Source organism: Pelodiscus sinensis, chromosome 8, assembly GCF_052426305.1.
Source record: "Pelodiscus sinensis isolate ZL-2025 chromosome 8, ASM5242630v1, whole genome shotgun sequence".
Taxonomy (NCBI): domain Eukaryota; kingdom Metazoa; phylum Chordata; order Testudines; family Trionychidae; genus Pelodiscus; species Pelodiscus sinensis.
Window position 1 is genome coordinate 3,566,106 of NC_143059.1, and position 19,056 is coordinate 3,585,161.

A 19,056-nucleotide genomic window follows, 5' to 3' on the forward strand; every position below is an offset into this window, starting at 1 on the left:
CAGACATCTGCACCTTTTAGATTAGCATCTCTGCGCTCCAAAAACTGGCCCATGCAGGACTTTTCTTAGTCACCTCCCAAGACTGAGACAACAGAACAGAAGAATGGCCAGACTGGGTCAGACCAAAGGTCCATCCAGCCCAGTGTCCTGTCTGCCCACAGTGGCCAATGCCAGGTGCCCCAGAGGGAGGGAACAGAACCGGGAATCAATTGATCCCTCCCCTGGTAGGTATTCCCAGCCTCTGAAAGAGGCTAGAGGCACCATTCCTACCCATCCTGGCCAATAAACATTGATGGACCTAACCTCCATGAATTTGTCTAGCTTTTTTATGAACCCTGTTAAAGTCCTGGCCTGCACAACATCCTGTGGCAAGGAGTTCCACAGGTTGACTGTGCACTGCATGAAGAAAAACTTCCGCTGGTTTGGTTTAAACCTGCTCTCTATTCATTTCATTGGGTAACCCCGGGTTCTTTTTGAGCTCCGTGTCAAACAGTCTATGAAATGGTGCCTACTCCATGTTCCCTGGGAGACTAGTCCGCAGATAACACATTGTCCTGGGGCTCACGTTGACATTTCTCCCCTAGCCATTGTACTCTGTGCTTACAAACTCCCGTCATTGCCTTTCTCTACAGCGCTGCCCTGCACTGGCGTGCTAACCCTGCCCTGGGTTTTCCAGTTCTGGGTCGCAGCCCCGTCCAGAGACTGGCATTCCAGCCCCGCAGCACGGAGATTTTATTTCTTCAGTTAAAAAAAATTGCTTCACTGTTTCCTTTCTTCCCATGTGCCTGGTGCATGATGCCGCTTCTGGAGAACAGCCGCCACAAAGAGCCGGTCTCCGACGACATGGGTGGAACCCACTGGCCTCACTAGCTCTCCCCGCCCTTCTCAATGCTCGGCACACGTCTGTGCAGAGTTATCACGCTATCTGGTAATGTGCAGGGTTATCAGGCTACCTGGTACCCTCGGCTGCTCTTGTTCTGTCAGCAAAGGGCTCTGCAGCTCGGGAGCAGGCCTCTTGCACTAGCGTCTCTTGTGCATACATGCTGTAAACCCTTGTGAATAACCCGTGCAACAGCTCCGGAAGCTGACACAGTGCCGAATAAGAACAGAATAAGGAACGTGCTCGTGGATCGTTGCTGGATCTAGCCCTCGTCGTCATGGGAGCCTCCTAAACATCTCCCTGAGTAGGCGTAGCCAGTGTCTGGATGGAGTGAACCAGGCCTGGCCCACAACATTCTGGCACCTGAGGCAGGGAGCTCAAATGACACCCCCATGTCCCCTCGCGTGGGCCAAAACTTTGAAAGGTCTCAATTCTGCCTTCGACTCCTCTCATGGTTCTGCTCTGTTACCTACATAGGCACCAGCAGCAGACAATTTTCTACACTCGGGGTCCTAGTGGTGCCCCCCCACAGTCTGGCACCTGAGGCGGCCGCCTCAGTTTGCCTCATGGTAAGGCCAGCCCTGGAGTGAACCCGAGGAGTACTGTGGCACCTCAGAGACTAGCAGAGTTATTAGGGCACAAGCTTTCATGGGTAAAACCCACTTCATCAGATGAATGGGAGTTACAGAAACAGGGGTATATAAATATCTATACCCCACTGTCTGTCCAAGATATGTTCTCAAAAACATGGCTGGAGAGCGAAACGACAGAAAGCCGGGAATTTTTCCCCCTGACTTCCGTTTGCCCCAATTGGTCTCTTTTTTTTGTTTTGCGCGCATGACGTAAGCGTGGGGAACGGGAGGACTTATAACGCCAACCGTTCCTAGGGCAGAACCGACGTATACCAAGGCGACAGAAAGCGGGGACGCCCTGGATGGCGTTAATGAGGCTAATCAAGCTAGGCTGCAAGTGGCTCATTCCCAGCATTTGGAGAGGAGATGTGACTATCAAGCCAGGGGAAATTGCCTGCGTAGTGTTGTTATTCAGTCCTAAGCAGATGGTATTGAATTTGCAAACACCCTCCATTCGATGCGGTATCCATGTGCCCTAAGAGGAGGTGCAGGAGTCAGCTAATCATTTACGCCTGGAGTATATTGAGAAGCGCAAGAGGGAAGGCTATGCACAGAGTCCCACTAGCCTGTCTGTGCAAACCCTGGAGCGGCTTGTTGCTACTTAGAGTCCGGCTCCTTCAGCAAATGCTATTTTTGCATTTCAAAGAAAAAAATGTTTTAAAACAAGCAAGCTTCAGTCTGCTAAGAAACACCCTGCCCAGGGGAAGGGAAAGTAGCAGGGAAAAGAAAAAAGGGAAACACTGCGGTGGAAGTAGGTGAGGCTGACCAGGACGGATATTCTCTTGTCCTCCCTCCCCTCTCTGTAACAACAGCATGATGTAATGCATGATGCAAAGGCATTTCCCTCTGCTGGCAAAGGCCAAACATGCATTACTGGAAGCTGGGGGGGCGTGGTGGTGACATCATAAAGATGACCCAGTGACATCATGGCTTGTGACAATGCACGTGCCCACTTGGACTCTGAGAAATAAGGTCTTTAGTTTGGATCACGTCACACACTGGCTGATATCAGTGATGCCTGGTTCCTCTAACAGAGCTTTGAAAACAGCATTTTTAAAAAGTAAATAATCAGTAGAATCAGACTGGCTTGTCTAGTCCAATCCCTGGTACGTAGGACCATCTGTCAGCCGGTCTCCTGTCTCATTCCTCCTGTACCCTTGTAAAGAGTTCCCTGGGATCTTGAACACTGATGAATGGCTGTGACCAATGTTTCCTCTAATCTTTACCATCCAGGTGTGAATTTTTCCATATGTGCAGAATAAATTTTGTTATGTGCACCAATGCAGATGTGAATGTGCACCACAACTAGAAACAAAACCTAGCTGTGGGCACTCTACTAATCAGCAGGCAGTACTGAAATCTCTCCTGAGTGGCCGTACAAAGCCCAGCTAACAGGGAACATTGGTTGTGACACAGCTGGTGGTGGGGTGGTTGGAGATTTCATTAACTTGCATGCATCAGACAAATTATACTTAACCAAAGGTGATCTCACCAAGAAAGTAGGCTTGCATGTAGTGTACCATTCCTCAGCCTTCCTGTACCTGGCTTGGCACCACATCTCTCTTCCTCTCCTGTGCCCCCCAAAACACTATCTAGTGACACCTGAAACTTTTCTAGCTCCAAATGTTTCTAATTTTGAAACAAACAAACAAACAAACAAACAAACAAAACCCCCACAAGTTTTGGGAGAGAGTTTGCAGTATTTTCCCAGGTTTTTGATCCACTATAAAGCCACTTCCAAACTTTCACAGTTCAACATCCCAATGAAATGTCTACTTTTCAAACTTAAAGGGAAACATCTTTAGCCTCCCCCCGCAAATGTCACGCACCCCTCTCCCCCCACATGCTCCCTTTTCTTATCAGAATGCAGAATTGAGACCCATACGCTTTGGAGTAGTTCAGGATGAAATCGACTCCCTTCTCACTGTCAAACTGGATGTCCCGAGGCAAGTCATGGTGACAATTTGCATCGATGCTTAGCGGAAAGCCGGGGTGCCATTCCTTCCACCTGGGACAGAGGAGGGAAGACAGAAAAACCACGTCAACAGCACAGTATCTTTAATATTATTAGGAATGATTTCAATTACCATTAGGATAACCACGGTCCATCTCTCCCAGTATCCTATTTCTGTCCTGGCCAGCACTGTAGAAGAATTACCCAGAACATGGCGATCAGGGAGTTAATTATCCATGGAGCGCTCTTCTTTCAGCTTCTGGTATTCAGGGATGTACGGACAATGGGAGCATGGGGTTAGCTAATAGCATTGGATCGACTTATCCTCCATGGGCTGATCCAGGTCTTTTTGGAAGCCACCTACACGTCTCATGGCATCAGGCTGCACAGGTGTCTGCTGGGAAAACGTCCTTGTTTGCATGAAACCTGCTCATTGTGCTCAGATGGCTCCTGGGTTTTCCACTGTGGGAAAGAGCAAATCACACGTCCCTGCTCACGTTTTTACACCGGTTGCGATTTTAGAGCCTGCTATTATGTTCCGCCGAGTTGTCTATTTTCTTAGCAGACTGGCCCTAGTCTTTTCAGACGTTCTTCCTACGGGAACTGCCCTCATGGCAGGACCCAGCACTGTCTAGACCATCCCTGATAGACATTTATCTAACCTGCTCTTCAATATCTCCAGAGATGGAGATTCTACAACCTCCCTGGGCAATTTATTCCAGTGTTTGTCTACCCTGACAGTTAGGAACTTTTTCCTAATGTCCAACCTAAACCTCCCTTGCTGCAGTTTAAGCCCATTGCTTCTTGTTCTATCCTCAGAGGCCAAGATGAACAAATTTTCTCCCTCCTCCTTATGACACCCTTTTAGATACCATGTTCAGAGTTGGAACGATCCATTTCTAGGGTGCATTGCTTTGTATCCATCACCACTGAATTTCATCTGCTGTTCTGTGACCCACTCATCCCGTGAGGAGAGAGTCACAAGAGGGATCCCACAGGGTCGGATTTCCTATTGCCAGGTTCGGCATTTACGCCTGTGCAAAGTGGTCTAAACACACTCTTCTGTTCAGCGCATCCCATGCCCACTGCACACTGAGCTCAACAATTACCCAGGGGGGCAAAGCTGTGAAAAATCGGGCCCACAGCATGCAGGCAGCCAGACCCCAAGAGGCGCAGAAATGCCCAAAAAGTGCTTTTGCGGAAAAGCGTCCGTGCCAATCTAGACGCTCTTTTCCGCAAATGCTTTTAAGGGAAAACTTTTCCGTTAAAAGCATTTGTGGAAAATCATGCCAGTCTAGACGTAGCCTCTGAGTTTGATTTAACGAGTCTTAACTAGACTCGCTAAATCAAACACCGGAAGATCGATCACAGCAGCGATGATCTTCTGTGTAGTGAAGATAAGCCGCAAAGAAGGGACAATGCCAGGGGAACAGTCCACTCTATGAATGTCCTTACACGGTACCCATTCAGTTGGCATAGGAGCGGGTAATTTGTCTTTCAGAACAAAGCAAGGTTGTTTGCAAAGAAGGAAGAACGCGCGAAAGCCTGTCAGATTGCCAGCCAGATGTGGACTGAGTTGTTAATCTTCCATCTCGATAGAGCTGCCATTTCTACCTCTGAACTGTAAACAGCCCTTTCCCTCCAATTCCAAAAGACGTTGCCTTTTGCGTGTGTCAAGTGGGACTTAGCGAGCTCTCTTCCTTGCAGGCTGTCCCGTTAGTGGCTCTTTGTGTTCTGTTTCCCATCATTTTTCAGGCAGTTCCTGTCTTGTTCAACAACATCAAGGCCGCGTGTTCAGAATGCCAAGCCCTCGGGTTTGACAAGCCTCTCTCTTCCGACCTCCTCTGGGGAGGTGAATGCTCACTGCCGTCCGTGGCTGCAGGGTGGTAATTCCGAGGATCCAGACAACCCTTTTTCTGTTCAGACAGGCTCGGTTTCCAGGCAAACTCTCCTCTATAACTGAGCAGAAGAGGGGATGGCAGCTGATCCGCTCTAGCAGGGAGCAGGAGAGCCCAGACGAAGAGAGACACTCGCAGCTGCTACGCCCCGGGACCCCCCGGAGGACCGGACAGTGAAGAGGACAGAAAATCTACCTTTCGTCCTTCCAGGTGAAATTCAGCTCCATGCAAGATGCCCCCACGAGACTGTGAATTCCCCCTTAAACCTTCAAGGTGGGGTTTATCTGGGACTGACGTGGTTTCTAGCCAGTGCTGCCCCTCTGCATGGGGGTGAATTCAGCCTTGGTGAAATGTACCATCTCGGTACCAGCCTGCAGGTTGCTCAGGGTTAACCCCGGCAGGCCGCTGCTGCTAGATTTACCTGCACCTTTGCAGGGATGGGCGATTGCTGCTCCCATTGGTCACGGATCGCCATTCCCAGCCAATGGGAGCAGCAATTGTCCGTATCAGTGGAGGTGCAGGTAAATACAACGGCAGCAGCTCACCGGGGCTAACCCTGGGCAGCCGCTGTTTTCTTGCCCACCCCAATCTAGAGAATCATAGACTCCTAGAACACTAGAACTGGAAGGGGCCTCGAGAGGTCAACAAGGCCAGTTCCCGCAGCCACGGCAGGACCCAGCACCGTCTAGAGCATCCCTGACAGGGGTCTAACCAACTTGTTCTGAAATATCCAGTGATGGAGATTCCACAACCCCCCTGGGCAATTTATTCCAGTGCGTAACCACCGTGACAGGTAGGAAGTTTTTCCTAATGTCCAACCTAAACCTCCCTTGCTGCAGTTTAAGCCCATTGCTGCTTGTCCTGTCCACAGAGGCCAAGAAGAACAAATTTTCTCTCTCTTCCTCTTCCCTTTTAGGTATTTGAAAGCTGCTCTCATGTCCCCTCTCAGTCTTCTCGTTTCTAAACTAAACAAACCCAATTCCTTCAGTCTTCCCTCCTAGCTCATGTTTTCTAGATCTTCACTGCTCTTCTCTGGACTTGCTCCAATTTCTCCGCATCTTTCCTGAAATGCGATGCCCAGAGCTGGACACAGGACTCCAGCTGAGACCTAATCAGTGCAGAGCAGAAGGGAAAAATGACTTCCCATGTCTCGCGTGTCAATAGGGGGTGAGTGCAGGGTTTTGTCTGCTCCTGGAACCGGCACGACATTTGCAGTATCAAGCCAAGCCTGACAGTCCTGTCCGGCCAGCAGGTTTTTAACTCCAAGCTGCAGAGACTCCGTCAGGAGCAAGAGGGACGTTCTGTCTCCATCCAGTGCCCAGCCGCCCCGCGGAAGCTGCCAGCGTGTAACTTCTCCCCAGAGCAGTGGGCAGCAACTAGGACCGGGTTCAACAGCTGGGGATTCCCCTTAACAATGCAGAATGGGTCTGGCTTGAGCCCCCACCCAGTAATCTGGGAACCCAGCACCCGACCCCAGCGCCACTAAGGAGCGACACTTCTCCCCTTGCAAACACGGAGCCCGTGCATTAAAAGGGAAACAATTAAAAGGGGAAGTGGACACTGGGTTAATCTGGGAGAACACCACAATCGCCTTTCAACGCATGTAACCGTAAGCAGACCCCCTCCCCAGTATGCTGGACAGCGCCTTTGCCTCAGTTTCCCACACTGTGGCATGAAAGTCCAGCGCACGAATGTCCCTTTAACAAGCCACGCTCCTTCCTGCCCACTGCTCTGCACTCTCCGCGGATTGTCTTTGGCCTACGATGCCCCAGAGTTCAGAGGTGCCTGCCCATGGGGACCTCCTGCCCCTGGAAGGAGGGGAGCATTGAGCAATAACTCCGCTGCTCCAGCTGTTCTCCGTGGCACCGCCACACCCCGCTGCTGCCACTACCTCTGCTGCCGCAAGCCGCTTGCTGTCCCTGCTGCTGCTCAGCTCCACTTCTGCACAGCCACATGCTGCGGTTCCACCCCTTAGCGGCTTTCCTGCCTGGCGTGGAACCTCAGTACTGCTGCCTTTCCCTTGTCTTTTACTGCCATGCTCTCCCCATGCCAGATCTACAGCTTGGCCCCTACTGGTGCACCTCAGTGATCTCCCTCCTCCGAATCGCAGAGTCCACTCACCCCTGGCTTTAACCCACCCCTGGAAAGTAAAACAATACCAGAATCCCTCACGAGAGGCCAACAACACCTGCCCCCAGCCCTCTGGTGCACATTGGGATTTGGCACCGCTACCCTCTCCGCAAGTCAGGTTTAGGTTAGAGTGACTTCTGAGACAGGGCAGGCTAAGCCCTGCTCTGTGGCCCTGGACTCATACGATAAAGGTATCAACGTTTTGTTACCCCCAAACCAGCCACAAATGATCCCTTTGGCAAAGAAGCGCTGTCTACTGGACACCTGGGCAGAGGGGGCGTGTCTATGCAAATAGCATCTGCTCCTTAAGTCTCCTCCCACCCCATTAACCCTGGCTTATTCAGCCCCTGGTTACAAACAGGCGCCGGTCACCATGGTGGTTGTGTGCCAGGGACACTCATTGGCTAGGAACAGAACCACGCCTCCCTGGGCAGCTGCCTCCACAAAGCCGGAAACTCACCGATACATTTTTTGCCGTTCTTCAAGCTCTTTGCGTCTGTGCTGCTTGAGGATCTGAATCTTGTCATCCCGGGGCAGCTTTGCTGTATAAAAAGGAAGACACGGGGCTGTGAGGTTACCCTTTCCTGTCCAACCTGCCGGGGGGCGCGGGATCGCAGGCTTCGCAGCCCCTCCCCAAGTGAAAAACAACGGGTCTGAAAAGCAAGGTGGCTGCTTTCAGCCTCAGAATCACCGCCCTGCTATGGATAACACCTACAGTGGGACATGCATCCTCTGACTTATGGAGCCAAGCCTCAGGCCCCCTCAAGCCAAAGAGGAGATGGTTGGTTAAGGCTGAGTAGCAGCAAGGAAGAAGTGATTACGTCTAGACAATCGGGTTACGTCTAGACTGGCATGATTTTCCGCAAATGCTTTTAATGGAAAAGTTTTCCGTTAAAAGCATTTGCGGAAAAGAGCGTCCAGATTGGCACGGACGCTTTCCCGCAAAATCTAGATGCGCTTTTGTGCAAGAAAGCCCCGATCGCCATTTTAGCCATCGGGGCTTTTTTGCGCAAAACAGTACCGTGCTGTCTACACTGGCCCTCTTGCGCAAATGATTTGCGCAACAGGGCTTTTGCCGGAACGGGAGCAGCATAGTATTTCCGCAAGAAGCCCTGATTTCTTACTTGAGTTCGTCAGTGTTCTTGCGGAAATTCAAGCGGCCAGTGTAGACAGCTGGCAAGTTTTTCCGCAAAAGCAGCTGATTTTGTGCAAAAACTGGCCAGTCTAGACACAGCCTCGGGGCTTGGCTGGCAGGATGGAGTCAGCTCCTAGCAGGAGCTGGGTAACGTTCCTTTGTCCTTCGCCAGCTGAACGCCACTCACCGCCTTCCTTTCTTGAAAGCCAGGGCTGACATACGGCCCAGGCAAGCGGTGGGGATTCCCTCGCCTGTGCCCCTGAATATCCCACACGCAGGGTGTGGCAGTCCGGGAGGAAGCCAGATGCTCCCAGAGTTGCCACCACAACTATTAAGGGCCCTAAAACCCTGACAAGCAAACTCCGTAGGCAGCTGGTGACCCGAATGCGGCAAGCTTGGTTAAACCCGCCCGCCCCCCACATCTGCGGGTGCCAGGTCAGCCTTTTCCGTGGGGCCCACTAGAGCATAACGCCCAGCCAAGGTGCACGAGGCAGAGCTGCAAGTCCCGTACCCCGCGCAGGAAGCGCCTGTCTTGGGCCAGGGAACTGGATCGGCAGAGGGTAGCCATGACAGTGAAAACGCAGAGCAGCCCCCATGCTTTTCTCAGCTCAGCACCAACCGCTACCGCCAGCACATTGCACCCCATCCGCCTGCTCCTCCTGGCCCCCGCCGGACGAAACAGGCGGCGGAAGTCTACGTCCCAGCAGCCCTCCTGCTCCGAGGGCTGCAATTTCCTTGCAGGCTGGACCCTGGCCTGTTTCGGAGCGCGCCGTAGACAACGGGACGGTTTCCAGGGAGAGAGCACTTGGAAGGCGGCTCGGTTCTCAGGCAGTCAGCGGATGCTCGTCCGAGGACTAGCCAGGGCTTCCCGCGACGGAGAAGTGCATCCGCTGGAAATCGCACCTGGAGGCCAGCCTGCAAGTTAGCCTAGCCCAGTGTGCGAGCCAGCCCCGCTGGCTATTGGGGTCCCCACCTCAAAGGAACCCCACATCTCTCCCTGTGTCAGAGCCAGTAACCAGCTCATAAACCGGCCCGGAGGTCAGAGCAGCCAGGAGCATTGGCCCCACAGTGTCAGGCCGGCAGCTGGGGAGGTCTGGGATTCTAGGATTCTATTCTATGAGGGGCTTGGCTGCCTCTGGGAGGAGAAAGTGTGTGTGTGTGGGTGGGGGACTGCTCATTGCTATCTTAGGGGCATGCACTGGGGGGCTCAAGGGGCATGGATCCCCCATAATCAGTGGGGGGCAGAGGTCAAGCCGCTCCACAAGCAGTGAAATGGAAATTCTGCCGAGGGGCGAGTCGCTCTCTCGGGCTCACCTCTGCCGTCTCGCAGGACAATCTCTTTCTCTCCCGTAATCCAGCGGTAACACGGGAATTCCAGGTAGTCCCCGACGGGCGTCTTCACGGTGATGTACTTGAGGTACCAGTCATCGTGCACCCAGTACTTTCGCTTCTCGATTTTCAGCAGCTGGATCTCTCCCAGGTCTTCTGCCACCGTCACGTCGTAGGAGTCGATCTGCGGAGAAGAAATACGGCTCGTCACCGGCTCGGCCCCCACCCAGCGCCATATGGCCCCTAGCCACGTGCCCTCCTGTCACACAGCTCGGATTACGAGGGGACTTCCTTGCTGGCAAAAGAGGAGCCAACGAAGGGCTATTTTCAGACTCCAAATGCACAGACCGAAGGGCGGGAGGGAATCGAAGAGCACGCCAGGCACAGGCGCCCTAGGAATATGGAAAGGGGGGACATTCCTGGCTGGGGACTGGATATCTCCCTGAGGTATTTGTGATTTCGGAACAAACCTGTGGCCAGTAAAACCGTTTCGGACGACTCCAAGCACATCCCAGCACCGCACATTCCCGGGTAGCATGATGGGAAATAGCCCCTCCCCTTCCCGGCTTTATAAATGTTTCCGTGGATCCGAGAGGCCAGTTAGCACAGCTGGCTGCACCTGGAGGGTGGGCCAGGCCCAGTGAAGGATGGAGAGGAGCTGGGTGGTTACTAGAAAGGCACGGAAGCTTGGAGCAGAGATGGGGGCAGTCACTCTCCGGGATGAGTGAGGGGCGAGCGGAGGAAAAAGCCCAGGGGAAGGGCTGGACCTGAGACGCTCTCCTGGATAGAGGGGTCCAGCATGGACGCTAGGAAACACGCAGAGCAGACACGGGGTAGAGGGAGCAGCTCCAGCGTCAGGAACCCTGACACGAGTGGAGGATGCGGACGTCCTAGAGAGCGTCCATCTGAGGAACGGGGCTGAGGAGTCGCGAGACAGAAGGGTCAAGACGGAGGAGGGCAGAAGCTGGTCGAGGGTGCTGGGGTTTTGTCGGGGGATTCCAGGGCCAGTCCCAGCCCTGAGAGAAGGGCCCCATAAGAGGAAGGCTCTTTCCGGATGAGGAGAAAGGCCAGGAAAAGGCTTGGTTGGTAGGAAGACGCCCAGGGAGGTGCCACCAAGGAGACGCGCGGAGTCATCCGACTGTCTGTCCGGGCGGGGGCCGAGGGCCGAGGGCCGAGGGCAGGCCGTCAGGCGTTGCCAAGGTGGCGGCAAGTCCCTGAGGAGGTGATATGGGCTCCTGGAAGCCCCACATGGCTCACTGGGCCCAGAAACAAGATGGCGGCCCAAACAGAGGGACCGGAGGCTTGTTCTTGTTGGGCTTTCGGCTGCCCAGGGAGCGGCAGGAGTAACTGCTGGGCTGGCAGGCTGAGACACGAGACAAGGCGTCTGCCGCAGCAGCCGTCAGCAAGGGACTCTAGAGAGGAGACTGCGCCCAGCCACGCGGGGCGCCCCAGCCGCGAGTCCACCGTTCTGCACCTCCTCATGCGAACGGAGAGAACGGCTGGTTTGGGCATTAAGGCACCGGACTAGAAATCAGGTTCAGGTTCATTGCCCAGCTCTGTGTAGAGGTCCTTGGAGAAGCCACTTATTGTTCCTGTGCCTCAGGGCTCCATGTGTAAAATGGGGATAACACCGGCGTTCCCTGTAAGTGAAGCGCAGAGACTCAAATGCCACTTACCTGATTAGCAGAGCACCCACGGCCGGCAACTTGTGTTTCTACAGGTGGTGCACATATTTGGTGCACATAACAAAATTTATTCCACACGTGGACCAAAAAAAAAATAGAGGGAGCATTGACTAACGCTACCTCCTTTCTCCCACTCCTTCTCTGCCTCATCTATTATAGAAGGTAAGGTCTTTAGGCTGAGGACTGTCTCTTCTATGAACAGCCAACACATTGGGGTGCTGATCTCTGACTCGCTAAGCTCTGCTGGCATGCCAATAATTAAAAATAGCTCTGTTTGCCTCTAAAGCACAGCTTGGATACACGGTGGCGCTCGTGTGTGTGGCAAGCCAGACCAGCAGAATCTAACGCTCCCTTTGCAGCAGGGGCAGGCTCCGGGGCTAGGAGCGGCTCTGGCTAGGGGCAGCATGTGCCTAGAAGCAGGCACCCGACTTGCCCCCATGACAGCCTTAGGAGGAGCTGGGCTCTCGCGAAGACAGAGCACTGCCAGAAAGGCACGGCGGCGGCAGAAACCGTTTGCCCGTTTTGGAATCGCGCTTAGTTTGGTTTTAAATACCCTGCTTGATGTGGCCAAAAAATGGAACTCCCCTGGTTTGTGGTTTTGAACATTTTTGGCATTCTTAGAAACCAACGCCAACGCTTCCTCCGCCCCCTCCCCTGGGTTTAGTCCTGTCTGCCGTGCTGCTGCACATACGTGACCTCGCATTTTGGCCGCCCCCGTGTTTGTTCTCGTGAGGTATTTTTTTGTTACTCAGCCTTCCTGTCAAGACGAGGTCAATTGACTCAAACCCTCCCGTTATTTCATGGGTGAAGGCTAAATCACAAAAGCCGAGTAGAAATGTGAAGCAAATGTGGGCAAACGCCCATCCGAACGGGAGAGAGGGGAAGGGGCCACATTGAAAACATCGCCAGATGTTCCAAACCAACCCTGTGCGATCCTAGCACCTTGCCACCTTGCTTTGTTCCCCCCCTCTTGAGGTGGTGGGGCTCAGACAGGCTCAGCTTTGGTCCCTCCCCTCCTGGGGTTGTGTAGTAATTTTTTTGGTCAGAAGTGGGCTGCAGAGCAAGGAAGTTTGAGAGCTCGTGGGATATAGAAATTATCCTCTGGCTAGGGCTGTCATTCTCAGCCAGTTTGTACTGGGGACAATTTCAAGAAATGGAAAGGAAGGTGTCTGGTCGAAGGGACAGTAATACCGCAGAATGCCCACAGGGGGCAGCAACTGTCCTGGTCGCCTTCTCCGGCCAGAGACGGGGACCGGGACAGTTCTGCGCTTTCATTCTGAGGCTCTGTAAGGCTCTGTGCTGGATACTTTCTTCGGATCTATAAGACACGGCTGAAAACAGACTTGAAATTAAGCACCTGAAGTATCCGATCCAAGGAGCTAGCTCTCCAGCCGAAGCCGGAATGCGTTGCCAGGTGGTGGGGGGTTGTAATTCTCTGCTCCGCATTAGGGAGAGAAATCTTTCCAGGGCACGAAGAAGGACACAGATAAACCCTCCCCAGCTACACATTTAGGATCGAACCGCTGGGTGTCCTCTCTGGACGCACTGACAAGCGGGTTGGGTTTTTTCAACAGCCACAAACAGACAGACAGATCTGAAATGGGAAATGGGAAGAAAATGGGGAACTGCGAAGCCCTGTGCAACACTCGCGGCGCCAACAGGAACTTACTCAAAACCAGCTTGGTAGCAACCAGTTTCTACATAGCGTGTGCCCAGCAGAACGGCAGAGTCAGGGGTTCATGGTCCACGTCCCTTCCTGCTTTCCATGTCCTTTGACATGCAAAACTCTTCCCCACAACGGGCCCAACCCTTCATCCACTGCACCTAACAATAACCACGATTTGAATGAATTCAGAGGAAGCAAGGATCGGGAAACAGTCCATCTGGCCTGCCTCTGGAAAAGGGGTTGTAAAAGGAGGGAAAACCTCCTGCCTTATCGAACTCTACCGTGGGGAACACAATGGGTTGTCTTTTGCAGGCAGGGGTTCGAGTGAGGATTGTGTTGGGGTGAAAAATGACTTTGGGGAAACCAAGGCGGGGAGGAGGGGGGAGCCACTGGGGCCGGGCTGGTGTCACCAGCTGCAAGGAAAAGCAGAACACCCAGAGAGACCACATGTCACTTCAGCTTTGTTTGTAGCCAAGCAGGCGAACGGCAGATTGGGGTGCGTTAAGAGGAGCGTTGCCAGCAGATCGAGGGAAGTGATTATCCCCCTTGGTGAGGCCACATCTGGAGTACTGTGTCCAGTTCTGGGCCCCCCGTTTCAGAAAGGAGGTGGACGCATTGGAGAGAGTCCAGCGGAAAGCAACACAGATGATGAGGGAGCTGGAGCACATGACCTATGAGGTGAGGCTGAGGGATTTGGGTTTGTTCAGTCTGCAGAAGAGAAGAGCGAGGGGGGATTTGAGAGCAGCTTTCAACTGCCTGAAGGGAGGTTCCCGAGAGGATGGAGAGAGGCTGTTCTCAGTGGGGGCAGATGGCAGAACAAGGAGCAATGGGCTCAAGTTGCAGTGGGGGAGGTCTAGGTTGGATAGTAGGAAAACTCTTTCCCTAGGAGGGTGGGGAAGTGCTGGAATGGGTTCCCTAGGAAGAGGGTGGAATCTCCATCCCTAGAGATGTTTAAGTCTTGGTTTGACCAAGCCCTGGCTGGGTTGATTGAGTTGGGTTGATCTGCTTTGGGCCGGGGGCTGAACGTGACGCCTCCTGAGATCTCTGCCCTCCCTGGGATTCTGTGTTTCTTTTTGTTGGTTTGTTTTTTTAATTTCCTCTGCGAGTGACGGGTCGAATAAGTGGGGCAGCCGCTGTGGCAGAGTGTGTCATGCCTAACAGCATGTGCCGAAACAGCTATACAGCGTTCAGCATGAAAATGCCGATGGTAACCACAAACCACGAGCGCGTTATACGGCAGAGAGCTCACCATTGAGTTGCCTCTAGGTTTTTATTTCCTAGGCTGCACAGTAAACACAGGCTGCAAAAGTGGCGACAGACCGATTGTGTCCCATGAATCCCATAAAGCTGTTTGGGGTAGAGGGTTCGCATGGAAACAACGTTATTTATCTGTATTTCTGTCGTACCACAGAGGCCTGATCAGGGAGCAGCCGTGCTGGATACTAAACAGCCAGGCAGCGAAGAGACAGCCTCTGCCCCCAAAACGTATGACCTACGGAAACGTGTAGGTGGTGTAAAATCTTACTGTATCATTTAGAACTGTGCGTCTGTCTGTCTGTCGGTCCGTCCCTGAGTCCGTTTGCTCAAGAACGCCCTAAACGGTAAGAGCGAGGACCACCAAATTCGGCCGGCAGCTTCCTCTTCTCCCAGCGTAAAGCAATGCCAGCGGTTGTGCCAGGGAAATAGGATGTACCTGGAATCTGACTGTTTCTTAAGAAATGGAAAGGGAGGGGTCTGGTAGGAGGGAGTTATGCTGCAGAATGATCACAAGGGGGCAGCATGGGGCCAAGAGATGGGGACTGGGACAGCTGTAACCCCATGGGGTCAGCAAAGGGCAGGGGTGGAGAAAGGGAGAGCTCTCTCTTATATATTTCAGAGAGTGTGTCTGCTTTTGTGTCTGTTTGTCTGTGTGCGTCTGTCTGTCACACATGCACCCCTCCCCCGGCTGTGCAGCCAGACAGGTGCGTCTCACCTGACCCCAAGCTGCTGAGGTGAGAGAGGGATGAGGTTGTCTTCACTACCTGGGGCAGCCTACGTCCTGTACTCCACCCCAGAACAATGATTTCAATGAAGAAAAACAAAACTTCTCGGAGTTAAAGACCCGAGCACGGCTGGGGTAAATTGTCTCGTACCAGATAAAACTGCAATTTTCTGACCTGCCTCCGTCTCATTTTAAAATTTAGGGGCCCACCCATTTAGGGGCTTAGATCTTGCTGGAAGTCTACAGGACTTAGGCTACTGAGGGCAACGTTGTCCAAAGCATCCAAGCGCCGTTCATCTTCTAGGAGCCTGGGGCTGCTGAAAAGAACGTGCCTTATGCCCCGAAATCACTTGAGGTACAATTTTCAAAAGTGCCCAACGCCAGGTCGATGCTAAAAAGTTCACCGACCCGGCTACATCATGTGGGGGTGTGGCCATTTCTGCCTGTCGGGGAGCCTGCTTTGGCAATAACTGGTGACGTCTGCCTTGTCCAAAGCGTGGATTTCTGGCCTGTCTCAAGTCTGGTGTAATAAAGCACACAGGCAAGGCTGGGGTTAAGAAAGAAAGCTGTGAGAGTCAGGAATTGTTCTGCATAACAATGCAGATTAAACATGGTACCTGAGACCCGTCAAGAACACACAGAACAAGCAGCTTTGTGCTGGTACTTGTTTCTGATAAGCAAAAAGTACCGATGCAGCCATGAAACTGTCAACTGCGCACAGGATGTAACCCAAATAGGAGCATGGGGCATTTGATGTATCTATCCTACACAATACGAAATCAGTTGGAAAATATTAGTAGAACAACCAAGTCTCACTTTGCTATAAATTGGGTTTAGTAAGAACAGTTGCTGGGAGGGAACGGACAGGAATGAGTCGATGTAACTCACTGGTTCCCGAACCTTTTGGCATCAAGCCCCCTTTTTGATTTTTGAAAAACTCTCACGCCACCCCCCCCCCCCCAATAGCAAAACTTGTTGAGCAAAAAAAAAAAAAAAAAAAAAAAAAATTAACTGGGGCAGAAAAACTTGATATGGGGGGGGGGCTGGGTTGCCTCAGCCCCCCCCCCCAGGAATTTCTTCACCCGCCCCCAGTTTGGGAACCCATGATGTAACTAGAAGTGATTAGGCCCTTCACACCGGCTACATCAGTAGTGGCGTTCCTATGGGTGGGAAAAGACGGAGCCACGACCTCCTGCCTGGCACTGTAGGTAGCATATGGGTGAAGTGTAAGTGAACCAGGCTTTATTATTGTCTATAGTAGATCGTTTAGTAATTGCTTTTGCATTGCTTTGCGCTGTGTGAATTGCTTTAGAAGGTAAGGTTTAAAGTATAGGCATTGCTGTTGAGGCTTGTAAACTTAAACAACTGTATTAACTGCTTAAAGCTTGCAATAAATAAGAAAGTGGTTACGTAGCCCTGAAGTGTCCGGCTTTGCCTTGGATCTAAAATACATCGAACCACACGACACTGCCCTGTTCTCCTCGCTCCACGGAAGGGTCCAAACATCTCCCTTGGCACGGTCTGGAGGCTTGAGAGCTATTGACCGTGGCTTGTCTCTCTGAACACCACTCAAGAGAGGTACCCGGCTGTGTCTGCCACTGCCAGCATCATTCCAACAGTAATCAAGGGATTATTTAATTGGCTGCCCAATGCAGATGCTAATTCCATAGCTGTGTGGGGCCAAACCACACATTTATACCTGCTGAGCTGCTCCATTCCCAGCGTAAATAACACGCAGCCAGAGAACGGTTTTTTGGAGAACCATGTAAAATCTGCGCAAGTCACGCTCATGGCCTCGCACCGGGGATGCCTGTTCCAAATGGGAAGGTACGACCGCCACGGAGGCCCTCAAAGCATGTTGCAAATCTTAAGGAGTCGGTCCCCCCCGTATGCCAGTGAGGCATTACGACACCTTTTACAGACTGGGGAAACTGAGGCAGGGCACCTCGCATCAAGTCCTGCCTAGAGCCGAAAGCCGAAGAGGGAATAGGATGTGTGAATGTGCGTCCGGCCAGCCCCGCGTTCCCAGCCAGCCCCAGCTGATGTACAGCAAGACCTTGCCCCCACATGCTGGCACCCCGGATCCCAACCCAGAGACCCCTCTGGCTCGGTCTGAGCCCAGCCTGGCTGCAGACGGGGGTGCTGCTGCCGTCCCTGCTCTAGTGCACAGGGGTGGGAAGAGCGCATGGGAACTGGGGGGATGGGGTGTCAGGCTGGGGCAGGGCTCCCCTTCCCCCACAGTGTCCCAGACCCCTGGCTGCCCAGAGCCCCAGGACAAGGGGAGATGCTGGGCACCGCCTGGTTCTACCAAAGTGGGTAACAATGGGGAAGGATAAAAGGATGGGGGTGCACGTGCCTGAACCCCCTTTCCCCTGGCAGCAGGGGGTGGGAGAGCGAGCCAGGCTGCGGAGGTTCCTGAGCCTGCATTCCGCAGGCCACGCACCCAGGCCACGCACCCAGGCCAGGGCAGTGCCAAGGGGTGGGGGGTGCAGTCCTGGAGCTGGGCTGGGGGAAAGGAAAGGAGGTGCAGGGGGTGTGTGAGGAAGGGGCCCAGGCGCAGGAACGGGGTGCCCCCGTGGGGCAGGGGCTGACTGGGGACAAGGGGGCCGGAGGGGGCAGGGCTGGCTGAGGAAAGTGGGTGCAGGGCAGGCGATGTGCACAGAGGGCACAGTCGCGGGATGTGCGCAGGGCGAGAGGGGGACGCAGAGGGGCAGGGGGCGCAGCACTGGAGCCGGAACCTGGGCTGGCCGGAGAGGGAGCGCAGCGCAGCGCTGGGGACTGGGGGCGCAGCGCAGGGACAGGAGCCTGGAGGGGGCGCAGCGCGGGGGCCGGGGCGGGCAGGGGGCGCAGCGCGGGGGCCGGGGCGGGCAGGGGCCGCAGCGCAGGGACAGGAGCCTGGAGGGGCGCAGCGCGGGGGCCGGGGCGGGCAGGGGGCGCAGCGCGGGGGCCGGGGCGGGCAGGGGGCGCAGCGCAGGGACAGGAGCCTGGAGTGGGCGCAGCGCAGGGGGCGCAGGGGGCGCAGCGCGGGGGGGGGCGGGCAGGGGGCGCAGGGCAGGGACAGGAGCCTGGAGGGGCGCAGCGCAGGGGGCGCAGGGGCCGGGCGCGCACTCACCGCGCCGCGCTCGAAGTCGTTGTAGAAGGGCTTGTCCAGCAGGTGCCTCTCGCTGCAGCCCGCCGTGCCCTCCAGGATCAGGTAGATGTAGTCGTCGGTGCCCGCGAACCACTGGCTGCCGGTGGACACGGTGACGGTGTAGGACGGCATGGCCCGGCCGCGCAGCCACCCCCAGTCTGAGCCGGGACTGAGCGCAGCCCGGCCGCGGCAGCACCGCCCCTGCACAGCCCCTCCCCGCCCGGCCGCGCCCTTCCGTGCACCTCCCCGGCCCCCCCACCCCCCCTGTGCCCCAGCTACAGCTCTCCCCGCAGCTTGCTGCGCTCCTCCTGTTCACAGCCCCCAGGTGTTGCTCCCCGCATTCGGAGCTACACCCTCCCTATGCACAACCCCTCCTTACTGGAGCTACCTCCCTCCCCCTCACAGCCCTTGCCCGCACCCCCGCGACACCCTTCCTCCCTAGGTACCTCTGCTTGTCTCCTGCACTACACCTCTCCCTCCTGCAGCCCTTCCCTCAGCCTCCAGCTACACCCCTCCCAGTGCACAACTGTTCCTTGCACCCCTATCTACACCCCTCCTGGACACAGCCCCTTACTACACCAGCCCACACCCTGAGCTACACTCCTCTGGTTTCACAGCCACTAATTACACCCCCGA

General features: G+C 54.3%; 1 protein-coding gene across 1 annotated transcript in view; it reads right to left on the reverse strand.

Annotated features, from left to right (window-relative positions):
- Nucleotides 1-18,604, reverse strand: part of ALOX5 (arachidonate 5-lipoxygenase) — a 42,361-nt gene extending 23,757 nt beyond the window's left edge. Inside the window, exons 1-4 of the mRNA XM_075934522.2 lie at nt 18,403-18,604; nt 9,944-10,142; nt 7,955-8,036; nt 3,398-3,520 (exon numbers count right to left, since the gene is read on the reverse strand). Coding sequence (XP_075790637.1) covers nt 3,398-3,520; nt 7,955-8,036; nt 9,944-10,142; nt 18,403-18,552 — 554 coding nt within the window. The 5' untranslated portion in view covers nt 18,553-18,604. The remainder of the gene's footprint in view (nt 1-3,397; nt 3,521-7,954; nt 8,037-9,943; nt 10,143-18,402) is intronic.
- Nucleotides 18,605-19,056: the final 452 nt, after the last annotated feature.